General features: G+C 45.0%; 1 protein-coding gene across 1 annotated transcript in view; it reads right to left on the minus strand.

Annotated features, from left to right (window-relative positions):
- The window catches only part of LOC137320381 (uncharacterized), a 123,689-nt gene that overhangs the window by 7,833 nt on the left and 96,415 nt on the right, over positions 1–19,441 (minus strand). Inside the window, exons 10-11 of the mRNA XM_067982081.1 lie at positions 16,343–16,394; positions 9,113–9,186 (exon numbers count right to left, since the gene is read on the minus strand). Of these exons, the coding sequence (XP_067838182.1) occupies positions 9,113–9,186; positions 16,343–16,394 (126 nt within the window). The remainder of the gene's footprint in view (positions 1–9,112; positions 9,187–16,342; positions 16,395–19,441) is intronic.

A 19,441-nucleotide genomic window follows, 5' to 3' on the forward strand; every position in this document is an offset into this window, starting at 1 on the left:
ATATATATTATTGACCTGGACTTGGGAATAGAGGGTATAATTTCAAAGTTTGCTCCTCCAGGGCCCACAAATGTAATTCAACACTTACCTTTGGTGGGCCTGTTCGGGTCCATGGCCCACGGAACTGGTTAGAGCCTGCACTGTGCAGGTACTGACCAGTTCATACCTACAATGGTAATCAGGGTCTTATTCACAACAACAACAACAACTTGCATTTATATAGCACCTTTAACATGGTAAAACAGCCCAAGGTGCTTCACAGGAGCGATCAAACATACTTTGACTCCGAGCCATTAGGACAGGTGACCAAAAGCTTGGTCAAAGAGGTAGGTTTTAAGGAGTGGTCTTAAAGGAGGAGAGAGAGGTAGAGAGACAGAGAGGTTTAGGGAGGGAATTTCAGAGCTTAGGACCTAGGCGGCTGAAGGCACGGCTGCCAATGGTGCAGTGATTAAAATCGAGGATGCGCTGAGATCTCAGAGGGTTGTATGTTACAGGATCCCGATTTTCATATTAAAAAGGGCCTATCACCTGAAACCAGCAGGTGTTTTGAACACCCGACAGTAGGCCCCCTTTCAAATTGGAGCCGGCAGCACCTCCGGTGTTAATGGGACGGTAAGGCCACCGACCCCATTTTGAGGCCGTTACCGCTCCGTTAACACCAGACGAAGGTAGTCAACATGAACCCCGCTGGGTAAAAACATTTCTTCTAACGTCCCCTTTAGTGATAATTCTATGCCCCTTGTTACTGATTCACTAACCAATGGAAACAAACTTTCTCTATTTTCCCTCTCAAAGTATTTTGCAATGTTTAAATCCCTTATGAGATTTTTTAAATTCATTCATGGGATGTGGGTGTCGCTGGCAAGGCCGGCATTTATTGCCCATCCCTAATTGCCCTTGAGAAGGTGGTGATGAGCCGCCTTCTTGAAACCTACTCTGTGCCATTGGAAAAATCTTTAATTTTTGAGCCTTGCTTTGTAAATATAATCTCTCATTCTACTGATTTTTTTTTGCCTTCCCATGGTTCTACTGTCCTTCCTATAATGGAGTGACTGGAACAGTATGCAGTATTTCAACTGTGACATAACCAACAGCTTACACAAATTCATCACTTCCTTGCTTTTATAGTTAATGCCCCTATATATAAAACTCGGTTGTCAGTTACCTGTGCTCCTGTCTTTAAAGGTCTATGTATCTGTACCCTGAAATCTTTCTGTTCCTTGACTATGTTAATAAGCTTACCATTTAGGGTACACTTTCACTTTCCTTTTTCTGAAAATGTATAGCTTCACAATTCTTTGAATTGAGCTGTGCTTCGCCACGTTGCTAACCTGTCAGTTGCCTACAAGCTCCTGCATTCTTCCTCACAGTATGTCATGCAAACTTCTACATCATTCCTCTTGTGCCTATGTCCAAATCAATTATATAAATGGAAATCAAAAGAGGTTCCAGTACCAATCCCAGGGCACACCACTACCTACATTCTACCAACCTGAAAAAAAAATCCATCGACTCCTACTCTCTGCTTCCTCTCCCCCAGTAGAAAGGATTTTGTAAAATTCTAATCAGTGCCACCATTATCTCCTCCGCAGTATTCTGGGATGAATATAATCTAGACCTGGTGACTTTTCTAGTTATAGTTCATTAACTTTTTTAGATAGTGTCCTTTGTCTTCAATAGAATTCTTCATACCCTCCTTAGGTACTCTGACAATTCCACTTTCACCTTCTTCTGTACAAACTGAGTCAAAATATGTATTAAACATCTCTGCCGTTGACTCACTGTCAAGAAAAAGTTGACCTCCTTCTTGATATCCCTGTCAATTCCTGTGCACTTATAAAAGCCTTGCTAATTCCCTTCATGAATTCTAAGAAATCCTCCCCATTTTGGCCACAAAATTTGGTCTAATCCCAGTTTATCTTTGGATAATTAAAGTCTCCTATTATTATAACTCAGTTACTGCAATGAACCTTTCTAAACTGCCTACAAATCACATCCTGTTTTTTTCAATTTCTTATTGTTGTTTGTGGGAACATTTCTGTTCATAACTGGTTTCTGAGTTTCTCTACATAACAATGATAACTGCACTTCAAAAGTAATTCATTCATGGCAAAGCCTTTTGAGATATCCTGAGATCAAGATATGGTGCTCCATAAATGCAGATTGCTCTTCCACGTATATTTATTAGTTTCTAGAATTTGATGACTACATATTACTCTCTGTACAATCTGCTGCCTACATATTTTCTTTGCACAATCTGCTGACTGGATATTACCCTCTGTACAATGAGCTGACTAGATATTACTTACTGCACAATGTGGTGACCAGATATTACTCCCTGTATAATGTGATGACAACATATTGCATCCTATACAATGTGATGACTATATATTACTCACTGTACAATCTGCTGTCTATATATTACTCACTGTACAATCTGCTGTCTATATATTACTCACTGTACAATCTGCTGTCTATATATTACTCACTGTACAATCTGCTGTCTATATATTACTCACTGTACAATCTGCTGCCTATATATTACTCACTGTACAATCTGCTGACTATATATTACTCACTGTACAATCTGCTGTCTATATATTACTCACTGTACAATCTGCTGTCTATATATTACTCACTGTACAATCTGCTGTCTATATATTACTCACTGTACAATCTGCTGACTATATATTACTCACTGTACAATCTGCTGTCTATATATTACTCTCTGTACAATGTGCTGCTTAGATATTAGTTTCTGTACAATGTGATAACTATTATTCTCTTTATAGAATTAAATATTATTCTCTTTATAGTGCTGACTAAATATTACCACCTGTACAATGTGCTGACTAGATATTACTCTCGGTATAATGTGATAACTGGATATGACTCTCTGTACAATCATAGTAGGTACAGCACAGGAAGAGGCCGTTTGGTCCATCCTGCCCGTGCTGGCTCTTTGAAAGAGCTATCCAATTAGTCCCATTCCCCTGCTCTTTCTACATAGCCCTGTAACTTTTTCCCTTCCAAGTATTTATCCAATTCCCTTTTGAAAGTTACTGATGTATCTGCTTCCACCACCCTTTCAGGCAGTGCATTCCAGATCATTACAGCTCGCTGTGTAAAAAATGTTTCCTCATGTCGCCTCTGGCTCTTTTGGTGATCACCTTAAATCTGTGTCCTCTGGTTACTGACCCTTCTGCCACTGAAAACAGTTTCTGTTGAGTAGAATGGGCCCATACTCTCTGGAGTTTAGAAGAATGAGAGGTGATCTCATTGAAACATGTAAGATTCTGAGAAGGCTGGACAGGGTAGATGGCTGGAGAGTCTCGAACTAGAGGGCATAGTCTCAGGATAAGGAGTTGGCCGTTTAGCACTGAGATGAAGAGGAATTTCTTCACTCAGAAGGTTGAGAATATTTGGAATTCTCTACTCCAGAGGGCTGTGGATACTGAGTCATTGAGTATACTCAAGACTGAGATCGATAGATTTTTGGACTGTAGGGGAATCAAGGGATATGGGGATCGGGCGGGAAAGTGGAGTTGAGGTCAAAGATCAGCCATGATCTGATTGAATGGCGGAGCAGGCTCGAGGGGACGTTTGGCCTACCCTTGCTCCTATTTTTCATGTTAACCTGAGTGAATGATAGCAGTGCGTTCTAAAATCTGGGTAACTAACAGAAGTTACGCAATTCAAGAGCGTCAAATGGGACAAGCAAGTCAGATATACTTCATCATGAATGATTTTCCACTGCGACTCTGGGATGTCCCAATATTTTGCTGCCTAGAAGAAGCTCAACACCATCCAGGACAAAGCAGCCCGCTTGATTGGCACCCCATCCGCCACCCTAAACATTCACTCCCTTCACCTCTGGCGCACCGTGACTGCAGTGTGTACCATCTACAGAATGCACTGCAGCAACTCGCCAAGGCTTCTTCGACAGCTCCTCCCAAACCCGCGACCTCTACCACTTAGAAGCACAAGAGCAGCAGGCACATGGGAACAACACCACCTGCACGATCCGCTCCAAGTCACACACCATCTTGACTTGGAAATATATCGCCGTTCCTTCATCATTGCTGGGTCAAAATCCTGGAACTCACTACTTAACAGCACTGTGGGAGAACCTCCACCACATGGACTGCAGCGGTTCAAGAAGGCGGCTCACCACCACCTTCTCAAGGGCAATTAGGAATGGGCAATAAATGCTGGCCTTGCCAGCGATGCCCACATCCCATGAACGAATAAAAAAAGAGAAAACAAAATGTGATAACTACGTATTACTCTCTGTTTAGATATTAGTCTCTTCACAACGTGATGACGAGATATTATTCTCTGTACAACATGCTGATTAGATATTATTCTCTGCATGCGATAACTAGATATTACACTTGTATAGTGCTGATCAGATATTAGTATCTGTACAATGTGATAACTAGATATTACTCTCTCTAGCAATGTGCTAACTAGAGATGTGTCCATGTACAATGTGATAACTAGATATTAGTCTGTGTATATTTTTTAAACAGATTTTAGTCTCTGTACAATGTGATAACTAGATATTAGTCTGTGTACAATGTGGTCTGTAAATATAAACATTGTGTTTAACAGATTTTAGTCTCTGTACATTGTGTTGACAAGATATTAGTCTCTGTAGAAAGTTCTGAAACAACAACTTTTAAAATGTCAACAAAAGCAAAATACTGTGGATATTGGAAATCTGAAATAAAAACAGAAAACACTCAGCAGGTCAGGCAGCATCAGAGAGAAATAGAGTTAATGGCCTCGATTTTATTCCCCCGCCGCCCCGCCCCGAAGGGCAGGCGAGGGTCCAGGGGTGGCGGGGGTGGCGTGAGAAAGGTGGTATGTTAAAATATCGGAATTGCACAACCCGACTCCAACCTGCCCGTCGTATTTCCGGCCGCCGTAATATTTACAGCGCCAATTCAGGCCCTTGATGAGCAGGAGTGGTCCTACTTAAGATTCAGAAGTTGTGGCCCGATTATGTAATTGGTGTCACTACGTATTTTTAACCTCACCACACCCGCTCTGTCTGTTGCCCAGCAGCAAAAACGTTTTACAGCTTTGCCTGTTTTTAAGGTCCTTGTGGGCCAGGAGGAACAGGAGTGCTCCTCTCAGACCTCACATGGAAGCCTTCGGCTTCCCCAGCCCCAGCCTTCAGCTGATTGTGCCCAGACCTCCCCTCTCGCAATTGAAATCGCGACCAGAGCCTTCCTCCTCACCCCACTGACTGCCGGAGATCGTTCCCATGGGTCCCTGGCTGTGGCCTTCTGCCTTTTGAAGAGGTAACAGGGAGGGTCGATGAGGACAATGCGGTTGATGTGGTGTATATGGAATTCCAAAAGGCGTTTGATAAAGTGCCACATAATAGGCTTGTCAGCAAAGTTGAAGCCCATGGAATAAAGGGGGCAGTGGCAGAATGGATAAGAAATTGGCTTAGTGACAGGAAATAAAGAGCAGTAGTGAACGGTTGTTTTTCGGACTGGAGGAAGGTGTACAGTGGTGTTCCCCAGGGGTCGGTACTAGGACCACTGCTTTTCCTGATATATATTAATGACTTGGACTTGGGTTTACAGGGCACAATTTCAAAATTTGCAGAGGACACAAAACTTGGAAGTGTAGTAAACAGTGAGGAGGATAGCAATCGGCTTCAAGAGGACATAGACAGACTGGTGGAATGGGAGGACAAGTGGCAGATGAAATGTAATGCAGAGAAGTGCGAAGTGATAGATTTTGGTAGGAAGAACAAAGAGAGGCAATATAAACTAGAGGGCACAATTCTAAAGGGGGTGAGGGAACAGAGAGACCTGGGGGTATAAGTGCACAAATCGTTGAAGGTAACAGGGCAGGTTGAGAAAGCGGTTAAAAAAGCATACGGGATTCTGGGCTTTATAAATGGAGGCAGAGAGTACAAAAGCAAGGAAGTTATGTTGAACCTTTATAAAACACTGGTTCGGCCACAACTGGAATACTGTGTCCAATTCTGGGCACCGCACTTTAGGAAGGATGTGAAGGCCTTGGAGAGGGTGCAGAAGAGATTTACTAGAATGGTTCCAGGGATGAGGGACTTTAGTTACGTGGATAGACTGGAGAAGCTGGGGTTGTTCTCCTTAGAGCAGAAAAGGTTAAGAGGAGATTTGATAAGAACATAAGAAATAGGAGCAGGAGTAGGCCAATCGGCCCCTCGAGCCTGCTCCGCCATTCAATAAGATCATGGCTGATCTGATCCTAACCTCAAATCTAAATTCATGTCCAATTTCCTGCCCGTTCCCCGTAACCCCTCATTCCCTTTACTTCGATGAAACTGTCTATTTCTGTTTTAAATTTATTTAATGATGTAGCTTCCACAGCTTCCACAGCAAATTCCACAGACCTACTACCCTCTGAGTGAAGAAGTTTCTCCTCATCTCAGTTTTGAAAGAGCAGCCCCTTATTCTAAGATTATGCCCCCTAGTTCTCGTTTCACCCATCCTTGGGAACATCCTGACCGCATCCACCCGATCAAGCCCCTTCACAATCTTATATGTTTCAATAAGATCGCCTCTCATTCTTCTGAACTCCAATGAGTAGAGTCCCAATCTACTCAACCTCTCCTCGTATGTCCGCCCCCTCATCCCCGGGATTAACCGAGTGAACCTTCTTTGTACTGCCTCGAGAGCAAGTATGTCTTTTCTTAAGTATGGACACCAAAACTGTATGCAGTATTCCAGGTGCGGTCTCACCAATACCTTATATAACTGCAGCAATACCTCCCTGTTTTTATATTCTATCCCCCTAGCAATAAAAGCCAACATTCCGTTGGCCTTCTTGATCACCTGCTGCACCTGCATACTAACTTTTTGATTTTCTTGCACTAGGGCCCCCAGATCCCTTTGTACTGCAGTACTTTCCAGTTTCTCGCCATTAAGATAATAACTTGCTCTCCGATTTTTCCTGCCAAAGTGCATAACCTCACATTTTCCAATATTGTATTGCATCTGCCAAATCTTCGCCCACTCACCTAGCCTGTCTATATCCCCCTGTAGGTTTTTTATGTCCTCCTCTCCACTTTCCCTCCCATCTTTGTATCATCTGCAAACTTTGATATGTTACACTCGGTCCCCTCCTCCAAATCGTTAATATAGATTGTAAAGAGTTGGGGACCCAGCACCGACCCCTGCGGAACACCACTGGCTACTGGTTGCCAGTCCGAGAATGAACCATTTATCCCAACTCTCTGCTTCCTGTTAGATAACCAATCCTCCACCCATGCCAGAATATTACCCCCAATCCAGTGATTCTTTATCTTGAGCAATAATCTTTTATGTGGCACCTTGTCGAATGCCTTCTGGAAGTCTAAATACACTACGTCCACTGGTTCCCCTTTATCCACCCTGTACGTTATGTCCTCAAAGAACTCAAGCAAATTTGTCAGTCATGACTTCCCCTTCGGAAAGCCATGCTGACTTTGTCCTATTAAATTGTATTTATCCAAATGTTCTGCTACTGTCTCCTTAATAATAGACTCCAAAATTTTACCCACCACAGATGTTAGGCTGACTGGTCTATAATTTCCAGCCTTCTGCCTACTACCCTTTTTAAATAAGGGTGTGACATTACCAGTTTTCCAATCTGCCGGGACCTTTGTCGAGTCCAGAGAATTTTGGAAAATTATTACCAAAGTATCCACAATCCCTAATGCCACTTCCCTCAAGACCCTAGGATGTAAGCCATCAGGTCCAGGGGATTTATCCGCCTTGAGTCCCATTAATTTAGTGATTTTAATCGTATTTAGCTCCTCACCCCCTAGAGCGCCCTGTTTGTCCACTGTTGGGATATTCTTAGTGTCCTCTACCGTAAAGATTGAAACAAAATATATGTTCAGCATTTTTGCCATCTCCATGTTTCCCACCATTAATTTTCCGGTCTCATCCTCTAAGGGACCTACATTTGCCTTAGCCACCCTTTTTCTTTTTATATAACTATAGAAACTCTTGCTATCTGTTTTTATATTTTTTGCTAATTTATTTTCATAATCTATCTTCCCTTTCTTAATCAATCCTTTAGTTACTTTTTGCTGTCTTTTGCAGCCTTCCCAATCTTCTATCCTCCCACTAAGTTTGGCTACCTTATATGTCCTTGTTTTTAGTCGGATACTATCCTTAATTTCTTTACTTAGCCACAGATGGCTGTCATTTCTTTTACACCCTTTTTTCCTCAGTGGAATATATTTTAAAGGTGCAGAGGTGTTCAAAATCATGAAGGGTCTTGACAGAGTGGATAAAGAGAAACTGTTCCCATTGGTGGAAGGGTCAAGAACCAGAGGACATAGATTTAAGGCGATTGGCTAAAGAATCAAAGGTGACATGAGGAAAAACTTTTTTATGCAGCGAGTGGTTATGATCTGGAATGCACTGCCTGAGGGGGTGGTGGAGGCAGATTCAATCGTGGCCTTCAAAAGGGAACTGGATAAGCACTTATGGAAAAAAATTTGCAGGGCAGTTGGGAAAGGCGGGGGAGTGGGACTTAGCTGAATTGCTCTTGCAGGGAGCTGGCATGGGCTCGACAGGCCGAATGGCCTCCTTCTGTGCTGTAACCATTCTATGATTCTATGACCATGGAGGGGGCAAAATACCCTGATGGCCGTGTATCGATAGGGGATCCCTACCTCAAGCACCAGCCCAAATCTCCTCTATTCCCAGTGACTCTGGTGTAGCCATCCTCCATTACCAGCACCTGCTGCCTGAGAGAAAATGGAGCGGTGGCTAAGGTCTAAAATTGTTAAACTCAATGTTAAGGCTGGAAGGATGTAAAGTGCCTCGTGGAAAGATGAGGTGCTTGTAAAAATGCAAGCACCACTGCACCACCAGTGGGAAGCTGCTCTTGATGGGAGTGTGGTTCAGAGTTGGGACTCTCACACTGTAGTCCCAATTCTTTGACCTGTTTTAGGGGAGCATGCGGCACCTCTCAGAAATAGCAAGATCACTAATTTTCATTATTTCTCTTTGTACAATGTGCTGAATAGATATTGATCTCTGTAGAATGCATTATATATGATGTACCGACCCATTATTGCTCTATTAACATGCTGAATATATCTACACATTACCTCCGTAGAGCAGGATCCTTCAGTCAGTTTGATATTTTTCACATTTCTATCGCAGTATATGATCTTCTGTTCATCTGGAAACAGAAACACAGCGAGGATTATTCCTTGCAGAAAAAATAGGAAATTTTCACTCTTTGAAGGACAGGAAGGCCTGCCAGGTAAGGGCCCAGAATCTGTGGTTTGATTTAGGAATTGGTAGGGGGCTAGTTCAGTGACTTCCCTGTGTGTGTGGTTTGACTTAGCAGGGACTATGAGGGATGGTTGGACCAGTATCAGATATCAATGGTTTGAATCAGGGAGGGCTGCTGTAATGACCATTCAGTGTCCATGGTTTGACTCAACAGGGAAACACAGAAACACAGAAAATGGGAGCAGGGGTAGGCCATTCGGCCCTTCGAGCCTGCTCCGCCGTTCAATATGATCATGGCTGATCCTCTATCTCAATACCATATACCCGCTCTGTCCCATACCCCTGGATGCCTTTTGCGTCTAGAAATCTATCTAGCTCCTTCTTAAATATATTCTGAGACTTGGCCTCCACAGGCTTCTGTGGTAGAAAATCCCACAGGTTCACCACCATCTGAGTGAAGAAATTTCTCCTCATCTCAGTCCTCAATGTCCTACCCTGTATCCTGAGACTGTGACCCCTCGTTCTGGACCCTCCAGCCAGGGGAAACATCCTCCCTGCATCCAGTCTGTCTAGCCCTGTCAGAATTTTATATGTTTCAATGAGATCCCCTCTCATTCTTCTAAACTCGAGTGAATACAGGCCGAGTCGAACCAATCTCTCCTCATACGGCAGTCCTGCCATTCCAGGAATTAGTCTAGTGAACGTTCGCTGCACTCTCTCTGTGGCAAGTAGATCCTTTCTTAGGTAAGGAGACCAAAACTGCACACAATACTCCAGGTGGTCTCACCAAGGCCCTGTATAACTGCAGTAAGACATCCTTGCTCCTGTACTCAAATCCTCTTGCAATGAAGGCCAACATACCATATGCCTTCCTAACTGCTTACTGCACCTGCATGTTTGCTTTCAGTGACTGGTGTACAAAGACACCCAGGTCCCTTTGTACATCAACATTCCCCAATCTATCACCATTTAAATAATACTCTGCCTTTCTGTTTTTACTTCCGAAGTGGATAACTTAACATTTATCCACATTATACTGCATCTGCCATGTATTTGCCCACTCACTCAACTTGTCTAAATCGCCTTGAAGCCTCTTTGCATCCTCCACACATCTCACAATCCCACCTAGTTTTGTGTTGTCAGCTAACTTGGAAATATTACATTTGGTTCCCTCATCCAAATCATTGATATATATTGTGAATAGCTGGGGCCCAAGCACTGATCCCTGCGGTACCCCACTAGTCACTGCCAACCACCCCGAAAAAGACCCATTTATTCCTACTCTCTGTTTCCTGACTGTTAACCAATTTTCAATCCATGCCAGTGTATTACCACCAATCCCATGTACTTTAATTTTGCACACTAACATCTTATGTGGAACTTTATCAAAGGCCTTCTGAAAATCCAAATAAACCACATCCACTGGTTCTCTCTTATCTATTCTACCAGTTACATCCTCAAAAAACTCCAGTAGGTTTGTCAAACATGATTTCCCTTTCATAAATCTATGTTGACTTTGTCTAATCCCGCTGATATTTTCTAAGTGTCCTGTTATCACATCCTTTATAATAGACTCTAGCATTTTCCCTACTACTGATGTTAGGCTAACTGGCCTGTAGTTCCCTGTTTTCTCTCTCCCTCCTTTTTTAAATAGTGGGGTTACATTTGCCACCCTCTAATCTGCAGGAACTGTTCCATAATCTATAGAATTTTGGAAGATGACAACTAATGCATCCACTATTTCCATGGCTACCTCTTTTAGTACTCTGGGACGCAGATTATCAGGCCCTGGGCATTTATCGGCTTTCAGTCCCATTAATTTCTCCAGCACTATTTTTTTTACTGATACTAATTTCCTTTAATTCCTCCTTCTCACTAGTCCCTTGGTTCTCTAGCATTTCTGGGAAGTTATTTGTATCCTCTTTCGTGAAGACAGAACCGAAGTATTTGTTTAATTGCTCTGCCATTTCCCTGTTCCCCATTATAAATTCTCCTGTTTCTGACTATAAGGGACCTACATTTTTGTGTTCACTAATTCTTTTTACATACTTGTAGAAGCTTTTACAGTCCACTTTTATGTTCCTTGCAAGTTTACTCTCTTATTCCATTTTTCTCCTCTTAATCAATCTCTTGATCCTTTTTTGCTGAATTCTAAACTGCTCCCAATCCTCAGGCTTGCTCCTTTTTCTGGCAACTTTATATGACTCCTCTTTGGATTGAATACTATCCTTAATTTTTTTTGTTAGCCATGGTTGGACCGCTTTTCCTTTTGCACCAGAAAGGAATGTGTAATTGCTGCAATTCATGCATTCATTCCTTAAATGTTAGCCATTGCCTATCCACCGTCATGCCTTTTAATGAAATTTCCCAATCTATCATAGCCAACTCACTCCTCATACCTTCATAGCTTCCTTTGTTTAGATTTAGGACCCTAGTTTCGGATTGGACTACTTCACCTTCCATCTTAATGAAGAATCCTACCATGTTATGGTCACTCTTCCTTAAAGGACCCCACACAACAAGATTATTAATTAATCCCTTCTCGTTGCACAATACCCAATCTAGGATAGCCTGTTCCCTGGTTGGCTCCTCAACGTACTGGTCTAAAAAAAATCTCGTACACACTCCAGGAATTCCTCCTCCACTGTATTATTGCTAATTTGGTTTGGCCAGTCTATATGTAGATTAAAGTCACCCATGATTACTGTAGTACCCTTGTTACATACATCTCTAATTTCCTTTTTGATCCCATCCCCTACATTACCACGACTGTTTGGAGGCCTATAGACAACTCCCACCATTGTTTTCTGCCCCTTGGTGCTTCTTAACTCCACCCAAACTGATTCTACATCTTGATTTTCTGAGCCAATATCCTTTCTCACTATTGCTCTGATTTCATCCTTTACTAACAATGCCACCCCACCTTCTTTTCCCTTTTGCCTGTTCTTCCTAAATATCGAATACCCTTGGATATTCAGTCCCCAGCCTTGGTCACCCTGCAGCCATGTCTCCGTAATCGCAATTATATAGTATCTATTTACATCTATTTGCGCTGTTAATTTGTCAACCTTATTAGGAATGCTTCGTGCATTCAGACACAGTGCCATTAGATCTGTCTTTTTAACATTTTTAGACATCTTAACATTTTTTTGTACTATGGCCCTATTTGTCTTATTACCATGTTTTCTTACCAGGACCCTATTTGTTGTCTTTTGTTTGTACGCTCTGTCCCTTCCTGACACAATCTGGTTATCCTTACCCCAATCACTTTCCTGCACTGCTTCTTTGTCTTTTCTCTTTAACATTCTAGATTTCCCTCCATTGGGACCCCCCCCAATCCCCCTTATTTAGTTTAAAGCCCTATCTACCTCCCTAGTTATTCGATTCGCTCGAACTCTAGTCCCAGCATGGTTCAGGTGTAGTCCGTACCAATGGAACAGCTCTCTCTTTCCCCAGTATTGGTGCCAGTGCCCCACGAATCGAAACCCACTTCTCCCACATCAATCTCTGAGACACACATTCATCTCTCTGATCCTTTTTTGACCCTGTGCCAATTTGCTCGTGGCTCAGGTAATAATCCAGAGATTACCACCTTTGTGGTTCTGCTTTTTAATTTAGTCCCTAGCTGCTCAAAATCTCTCAGCAGAACCTTTTTCTTAGTCCTACCTATGTTGTTGGTACCCACGTGGACCACGACAACTGGATCCTCCCCCTCCCATTTCAAGTTCTTCTCCAGCCCGAAGGAGATGTCCTTAACCCTGGCACCGGGAAGGCAACATAGCCTTCGGGACTCATGTTCCTGGCTGCAGAGAACAGTGTCTATCCCCCTAACTATACTGTCACCTACTACAACCACCTTCCTTTTTACTCCCCCCACTTGAACGGCTTCCTGTACCACGGTGCCGTGGTCAGTTTGCTCGTCCTCCTCGCAGTTCCCGCACTTGTCCACAAGGGTTGCAAGAACCTCAAATCTGGTTATCCTTAACGGAGAGGAATGTCTCAGTGACCATTCAGTGTTTGTGGTTTGACTTAAACGGGGCACAGGCAGGAATGGGTTGGTGATCGTGTAAGGTTTAATACAGAGGTAGACAGGGAAGTTTGACTCATTGAGGGACAGGGAGGGCTGGTTCAGTTAACATTCTTTGGTTTGATTCAGTCACTGTCCAGTATCTCAGGTTTGGTCCAGTGTTGGATAAAGAGGATTTGGGCCAGTGTCTAAGATCTGTGTGAGAAAAATGAAGCATTTTTGCCTACAATAGATTATTTATTGGATTCTTTCTTTCTGGTCACAGCTCACAGAGTATTAAAATTGATTACTGCTAAGTACTTCTGCAGGCTGCAGAGAGAGATTAATAGATTAAGTGAATGGGCAAAACTGTGGCAAATGGATTTCAATGTAGGCAAGTGTGAGGCAGAGATACAAAAGGGTCCAGAGGGGCAATTTTTTCACTCAAAGGGTGGTGAGTGTCTGGAACGAGCTGCCAGAGGCAGTAGTAGAGGCGGGTACAATTTTGTATTTTAAAAAGCATTTGGACAGTTACATTGGTAAGATGGGTATAGAGGGATATGGGCCAAGTGCAGGCAATTGGGACTAGCTTAGTGGTATAAACTGGGCGACATGGACATGTTGGGCCGAAGGGCCTGTTTCCATGTTGTAACTTCTAACTTCTATAATATTGTAAGGAAATTAGAAGAGTTTGTGATTATTGTAAATGGCTTGTTGATATCGTAGGTTGATTGCTGCTATTGTCAATCGATGGAATACCCATTTAACAGGCAATTCAAAGTAACCGAAGCAGATTTAAAGGTAAGCTATTTAATTCAATTACAAGCATTTTGTGGGGCTGTTTATAGTAGGTGTGTTTGACACCAGAAAATTCCATTAGCCTTTCTGATTATTTTCCTTATCCATCCATGACATTTTAATGATCTATGTACATGGACCCCTAAGTTTCTTTGGACCTCCACTGTTTCGAGCTTTTCACCATTTAGAAAGTACTCTGATCTATCCTTTTTAGGTCCAAAGTGGATGACCTCACACTTGCCTACATTGAAATCCATTTGCCACAGTTTTGCCCATTCACTTAATCTATTAATCTCTCTCTGTAATTTTATGCTTCCATCACTGCTTACAATGCTGCCTATCTTTGTGTCATCGGCAAACTTGGATATGTGGCACTCTTTCCCTGTCACACCATGCACTCACCCACCACCTCCCACCCGAAACGGAAGAGGAAAAGAAGAAAAAGACAAGGAGCCAAGCAGAAGAGAACAGGAAGAGAAGGCAAATCAAACTTTAGGAAGTGAGAAGCAGAAAAGAAGGACACAAAGCCGGGAGAGGAGAGGGAGAAACAGCAACATGAAGACAGCAAAGACAATAGGTGACCATATTCCCCAACTCACGGAGTGCAATGCCATGGGAGATTGACTAGTTATTATTTGTAGTTAAATAGGAAAAAATACTGTTTTCTGCAGTAGAAGGGAGGAGCTGGGAGATGCAAAATGGAGGTGCTACAGCGCCATCACAGGCAGAGGTTGTAATTACAAGGTGACAAGTTTACATAGGCAGTTACCATTATAAATGCGGACAGAGGAATTTATAGCCAGAAAAGTTGACACAAAAGTGTGACAATAACATGAAGTAAGGATTTGTGTACAGGAAATGTGTGCAGATATAACCCTCCAGGACAGATGGGTCAGGGGTGGGGGGGTTACATTCTTAAAAAAGGGAAACCTAACCCCAACTCGCCGCGAACATGCCTACTTCCGGTTTAATCGGGGTGGGATTGGGGGCAGGCGGTTGGTCGGTAATTAAAATATGTTAATGAGGCTACGTGTCTCAGATTTTAGCAGTCACTTAGATGTAACGGCTGCGGGCCGGGCTTCCCAGGGCTAGGGAAACTCGGCAGCTCAAGGGAGGCGGGAGCGGCCAGATCCAGCAGGTAAGTGCTTTTCCAGCACCGCTGTGGGCCAGGAAGAGCAGGAGCGCTTCCCCCTGGCCTCCCAAGCTAATCTGCCACGATCTGCCTCCCACCCTGTGATCTCCAGCCCCACCCCCCCGTGATCTCCAGACCCCCCCTCCTGTGATCTCTAGACCCGCTCCCCACGATCGCTCCATCCATCCTTTTTCTCCGGACCCTGGCTGTGGCCTTCTACCGCAGGAACTTCCCGCCTGACAGCTCGTCAGCCTCTCAATCTGGCCAGCTGCTGGGTGGGAAATGGAGCAAAAAAATTGAAATGAGGTCCTGCCGTTAAATTTGGCAGGACCTCCGTGTTTCCCGTATTTCCGGGCTTCCTGGGTGCTGACAGTTGCCCCCGCTCCATCCCCACCTCCCCGTACATATTGGTGCCAAGGTTTTTAATTTGTATATTTATAATTCCATAAGAAGTGGATATATACTTGGAAAGGAAAACATTGCGTTGGTATGGGGAAAGAACGGGGGAGTGGCACTAATTGGATAGCTCTTTCGTAATATCGCCCGATTCTGCCCCTGCCTCAGCTCATCTGCTGCTGAAACCCTCAACAATGCCTTTGTTACCTTCAGACTCGACTATTCCAATGCTCTCCTGGCTGGCCTCCCATCTTCCACCCTCCATAAACTTGAGCTCATCCAAAAGTCTGCTGTCCGTATCCTAACTTTCACCAAATCCCATCCACCCATCACCCCTGTGCTCGCTGACTTACGTTGCCTCGCCCCTCCCTATCTCTGTAACCTCTTCCAGCCCCATAACCCTCTGAGATCTCTGCGCTATTCTAATTCTTTCCCCTTGCGCATCCCCGATTACAATCGCTCCACCATTGGCGGCCGTGCCTTCAGCTACCTAGGCCTTAAGCTCTGGAATTCCCTTAACCGCTCCGCCTTTCTAACTCTCTCTCCTCCTTTAAGACACTGTCACCTGCCGTAATATCTCCTTATGTGGCTTGAAGTCAAATTTTGTTTGATAACGCTCTTGTGAAGCGCTTTGGGACATTTTACTATGTTAAAGGCGCTACCTATTTGCAAGTTGTTGTTGTTGTTTCAGAGACAGCACAAGCATGGGCCAAATGGCCTCTTTCTGTGCTGTATGATTCTATAAGTGAAAATGAAGATTTTGCTTACGGTTACAATGCCGGCAGCAGCTGGAGTTGCCTACAGAAACCTCGCCACCAGACTGAGGGAGAAAATACAGAGTTAAACAGAAAATAAGATAATTCATCTTTCTCCACAATTACAGTCACATTGCCTGTTAACGGGCTTTTTTCGCGACCCTTTACAATTGTACACCTTCCATGAATCTGAGACAACTACAGCAACACAGAAGGGTAAACATTTTGCCATAAGGGGAGGCAAGGCAGGGGCTCGATTCCTATGGTGCTGAAATTTGGCCTGTAACCTGGATCTGCCTCATTTTAGAAAAGATTAAAAATTGCATTCAAGGGAGTGGCTGCTTTTTAGGCAGACACATCTCCCAAATGTGACGATTCTTTATGAAAGCTTAGCTCGCAGAAGTAGTGATGCATTATGGAGACCAGAATATACAGCTCTCTCGGGTAGTAACATGTCACTGAGACCTGAGAATAAGTTCTTGCAATAGTATTTGTACCACTGACGCCTCTTGGTAGTGACAAGTTAGCTTTCGAACTCCCACAGCCTAGAGTATGTTCCAGCAACCCTCAATGAATTCCATATTTCTATTTCTGATACCATGGAAGGAATTCTAAGTAACATCCCTATCTGGGAGAGAGTTCCACAGGAAGGAAGAGTGCTTTGTGAAGCTTCACACTTAAGCCAATAGAATCAGAGACTAGAGAAAATGGGGCTTTTTCCATTCGAACAAAGACGGATATGAGAAGATCTGATAGAGGGGTTCAAAATTATGAGTTTTTATGAAGTAAATTGGGAAAAGTATTTTGCCTGATTGGTGAGTCAGTAATGAGAGGACATGGCTTCAAGATAATCAACAAAAGAACGTAGTGAGAGGTTAGGAGAAATGTTTTTACTGAAAGGAATGTTAGGGCGTGCTATATCCAAACAGAAACAGTGGTGGAAGCAGAATCCATAATAGTGTTCTAAAATGGAATTGGATAAATATTTAAAAAAGAATAAAGGGTATAAGAAAGGGCAGGGGAATGAGACGAAGTGGATAGCTCTTTCGGAGAGTAGACAGGTGTGATGGACTGAATAACTTCCTTGTGTCCTGTTAATATTCTATGGGCATAAAGTTCTAGGGGTGGGAGAGTGTAACTGGGATGGATCGTCTGGGGAGGGGCAGTAATTTGGGTAGATCAGGTTTCCGCACTGTTTCCACTCCATCTCAAATTCTGGTCAGGGAAGGCTGAGTGAGTCTTCCACCTGATCCTGTTCTGTCTGCCAGAGAATTTGGTGGCATATCTGGGGCATTACTGGGCTTCCTCTGGAATTACAGCCCAAGACCGCCCAAGAGAAAGGTAAAAGATCCCAGAATCTTTATAAGGCTGCCCCTTTTGCTCTCTTTCCAGACATGGGCCTCCTGCACTGACTATAGAAATGACTCTATACTTAGGGTTGCCAACCCTCCCGGATTGCTCGGGAGTCTCCTGAAATGGGGCATGGATCTCCAGGGCACTGCCTCTAGCCACTCGGAAGACCTTCGTACTTTAAATTTCTGCAGCTGCTCGCCCCCACCCCTGCTCCATGATGTCACCGGCTGCTGCACAGAGAAGCCATTGTTTTGACCACTGGCCCATGGTTGCAGAGAGCTGGGATCAGCTAGTATGCCGGCAACAATCGGGAGTCGGGGGTTTCGAGATTCAGGGATCGGGGGAGGGCTCAAGATACCAGAATTGGGGGGGGCTCAGGAGTCAGGAATCGGGGAGGGGCTCAGGAGTCAGGAATCGGGGAGGGGCTCAGGAGTCAGGAATCGGGGAGGGGCTCAGGAGTCAGGAATCGGGGAGGGGCTCAGGATTCGGGAAAGGGAAGGCTCAGGAGTCGGGAATCAGAGTGGGGCTCAGAAGTTAGGAATTAGAGGGGAGCACAGTTCACGCGCCTCTAACCCCAACCCCGACCATTCCCCTCTGACCCCGGATCCTCCGACCCCGATCATCCGACCCTGATTCCCCAATCCCCACCCCAGTCCACCCACTCCGACAACGACCCCGATCCTCCGACCCCGATCCTCTGAACCCGTTCCTGATCCTCCGACCCCGATCCTCCGACCCTGATCCTGATCCTCCGACCCTGTCCCCGATCCTCCGACCCCGTCCCTGATCCTCTGACCCCGATCCTCCGACCCCGACCCTGATCCTCTGATCCCGATCGTCCCACTCCGATCTTCCGACCCCGATCCTCTGACTCCGATCCTCTGAACCCGTCCCTGATCCTCTGACCCCGTCCCCGATCCTCCGACCCCGACCCTGATCCTCCGATCCCGTCCCTGATCCTCTGACCCCGTCCCTGATCCTCCGACCCCGTCCCTGATCCTCCGACCCCGTCCCTGATCCTCTGACCCCGTCCCTGATCCTCCGACCCCGTCCCTGATCCTCCGACCCCGTCCCTGATCCTCTGACCCCGATCCTCCGACCCCGACCCTGATCCTCTGATCCCGATCGTCCCACTCCGATCTTCCGACCCCGATCTTCCGACCCCGATCCTCTGACTCCGATCCTCTGAACCCGTCCCTGATCCTCTGACCCCGTCCCTGATCCTCTGACCCCGTCCCTGATCCTCCGACCCCGACCCTGATCCTCCGATCCCGATTGTCCCACTCCGATCTTCCGATCCCGACCCTCTGACTCTGATGCTCCGACCCCAACCCCGATCCTCCGACCCCGATCCTCCGCCTCAATGGTCGCGGACCCCTGCGATGACCCCTGATCCTGCCCCCCCATGACTGACCCCCGATCTCATCCCCCATGACTCGTGACCCCTATGCCCACCTATGCCGACCCGTGCCCCTTGCCCAGTCATGTCCCTTACCCACCCATGGCCCTATGCCCATCCATGCCCCTTGCCCACCCATGGCCCTATGCCCACTCATGCCTCCGCGCCTACCCATGCCCCTCCCCATCCTGCAAACAAAGGCTTACCTGCAAACTTACCTGCAGATGTCCTCTCCCTGGCTGGTATCCCGTCTGACTGAGACCAGCCTGTCAAATAGCCGGTCAGTCGGACGGGAAACAGACAAAAAAAAAAAAAGACGTCCTTATGTCAAAATCGTAAGAGCGTCTGGGAAACCTGTAC

The sequence above is a fragment of the Heptranchias perlo genome, chromosome 4 (genome assembly GCF_035084215.1).
Source record: "Heptranchias perlo isolate sHepPer1 chromosome 4, sHepPer1.hap1, whole genome shotgun sequence".
Taxonomy (NCBI): Eukaryota; Metazoa; Chordata; class Chondrichthyes; order Hexanchiformes; family Hexanchidae; genus Heptranchias; species Heptranchias perlo.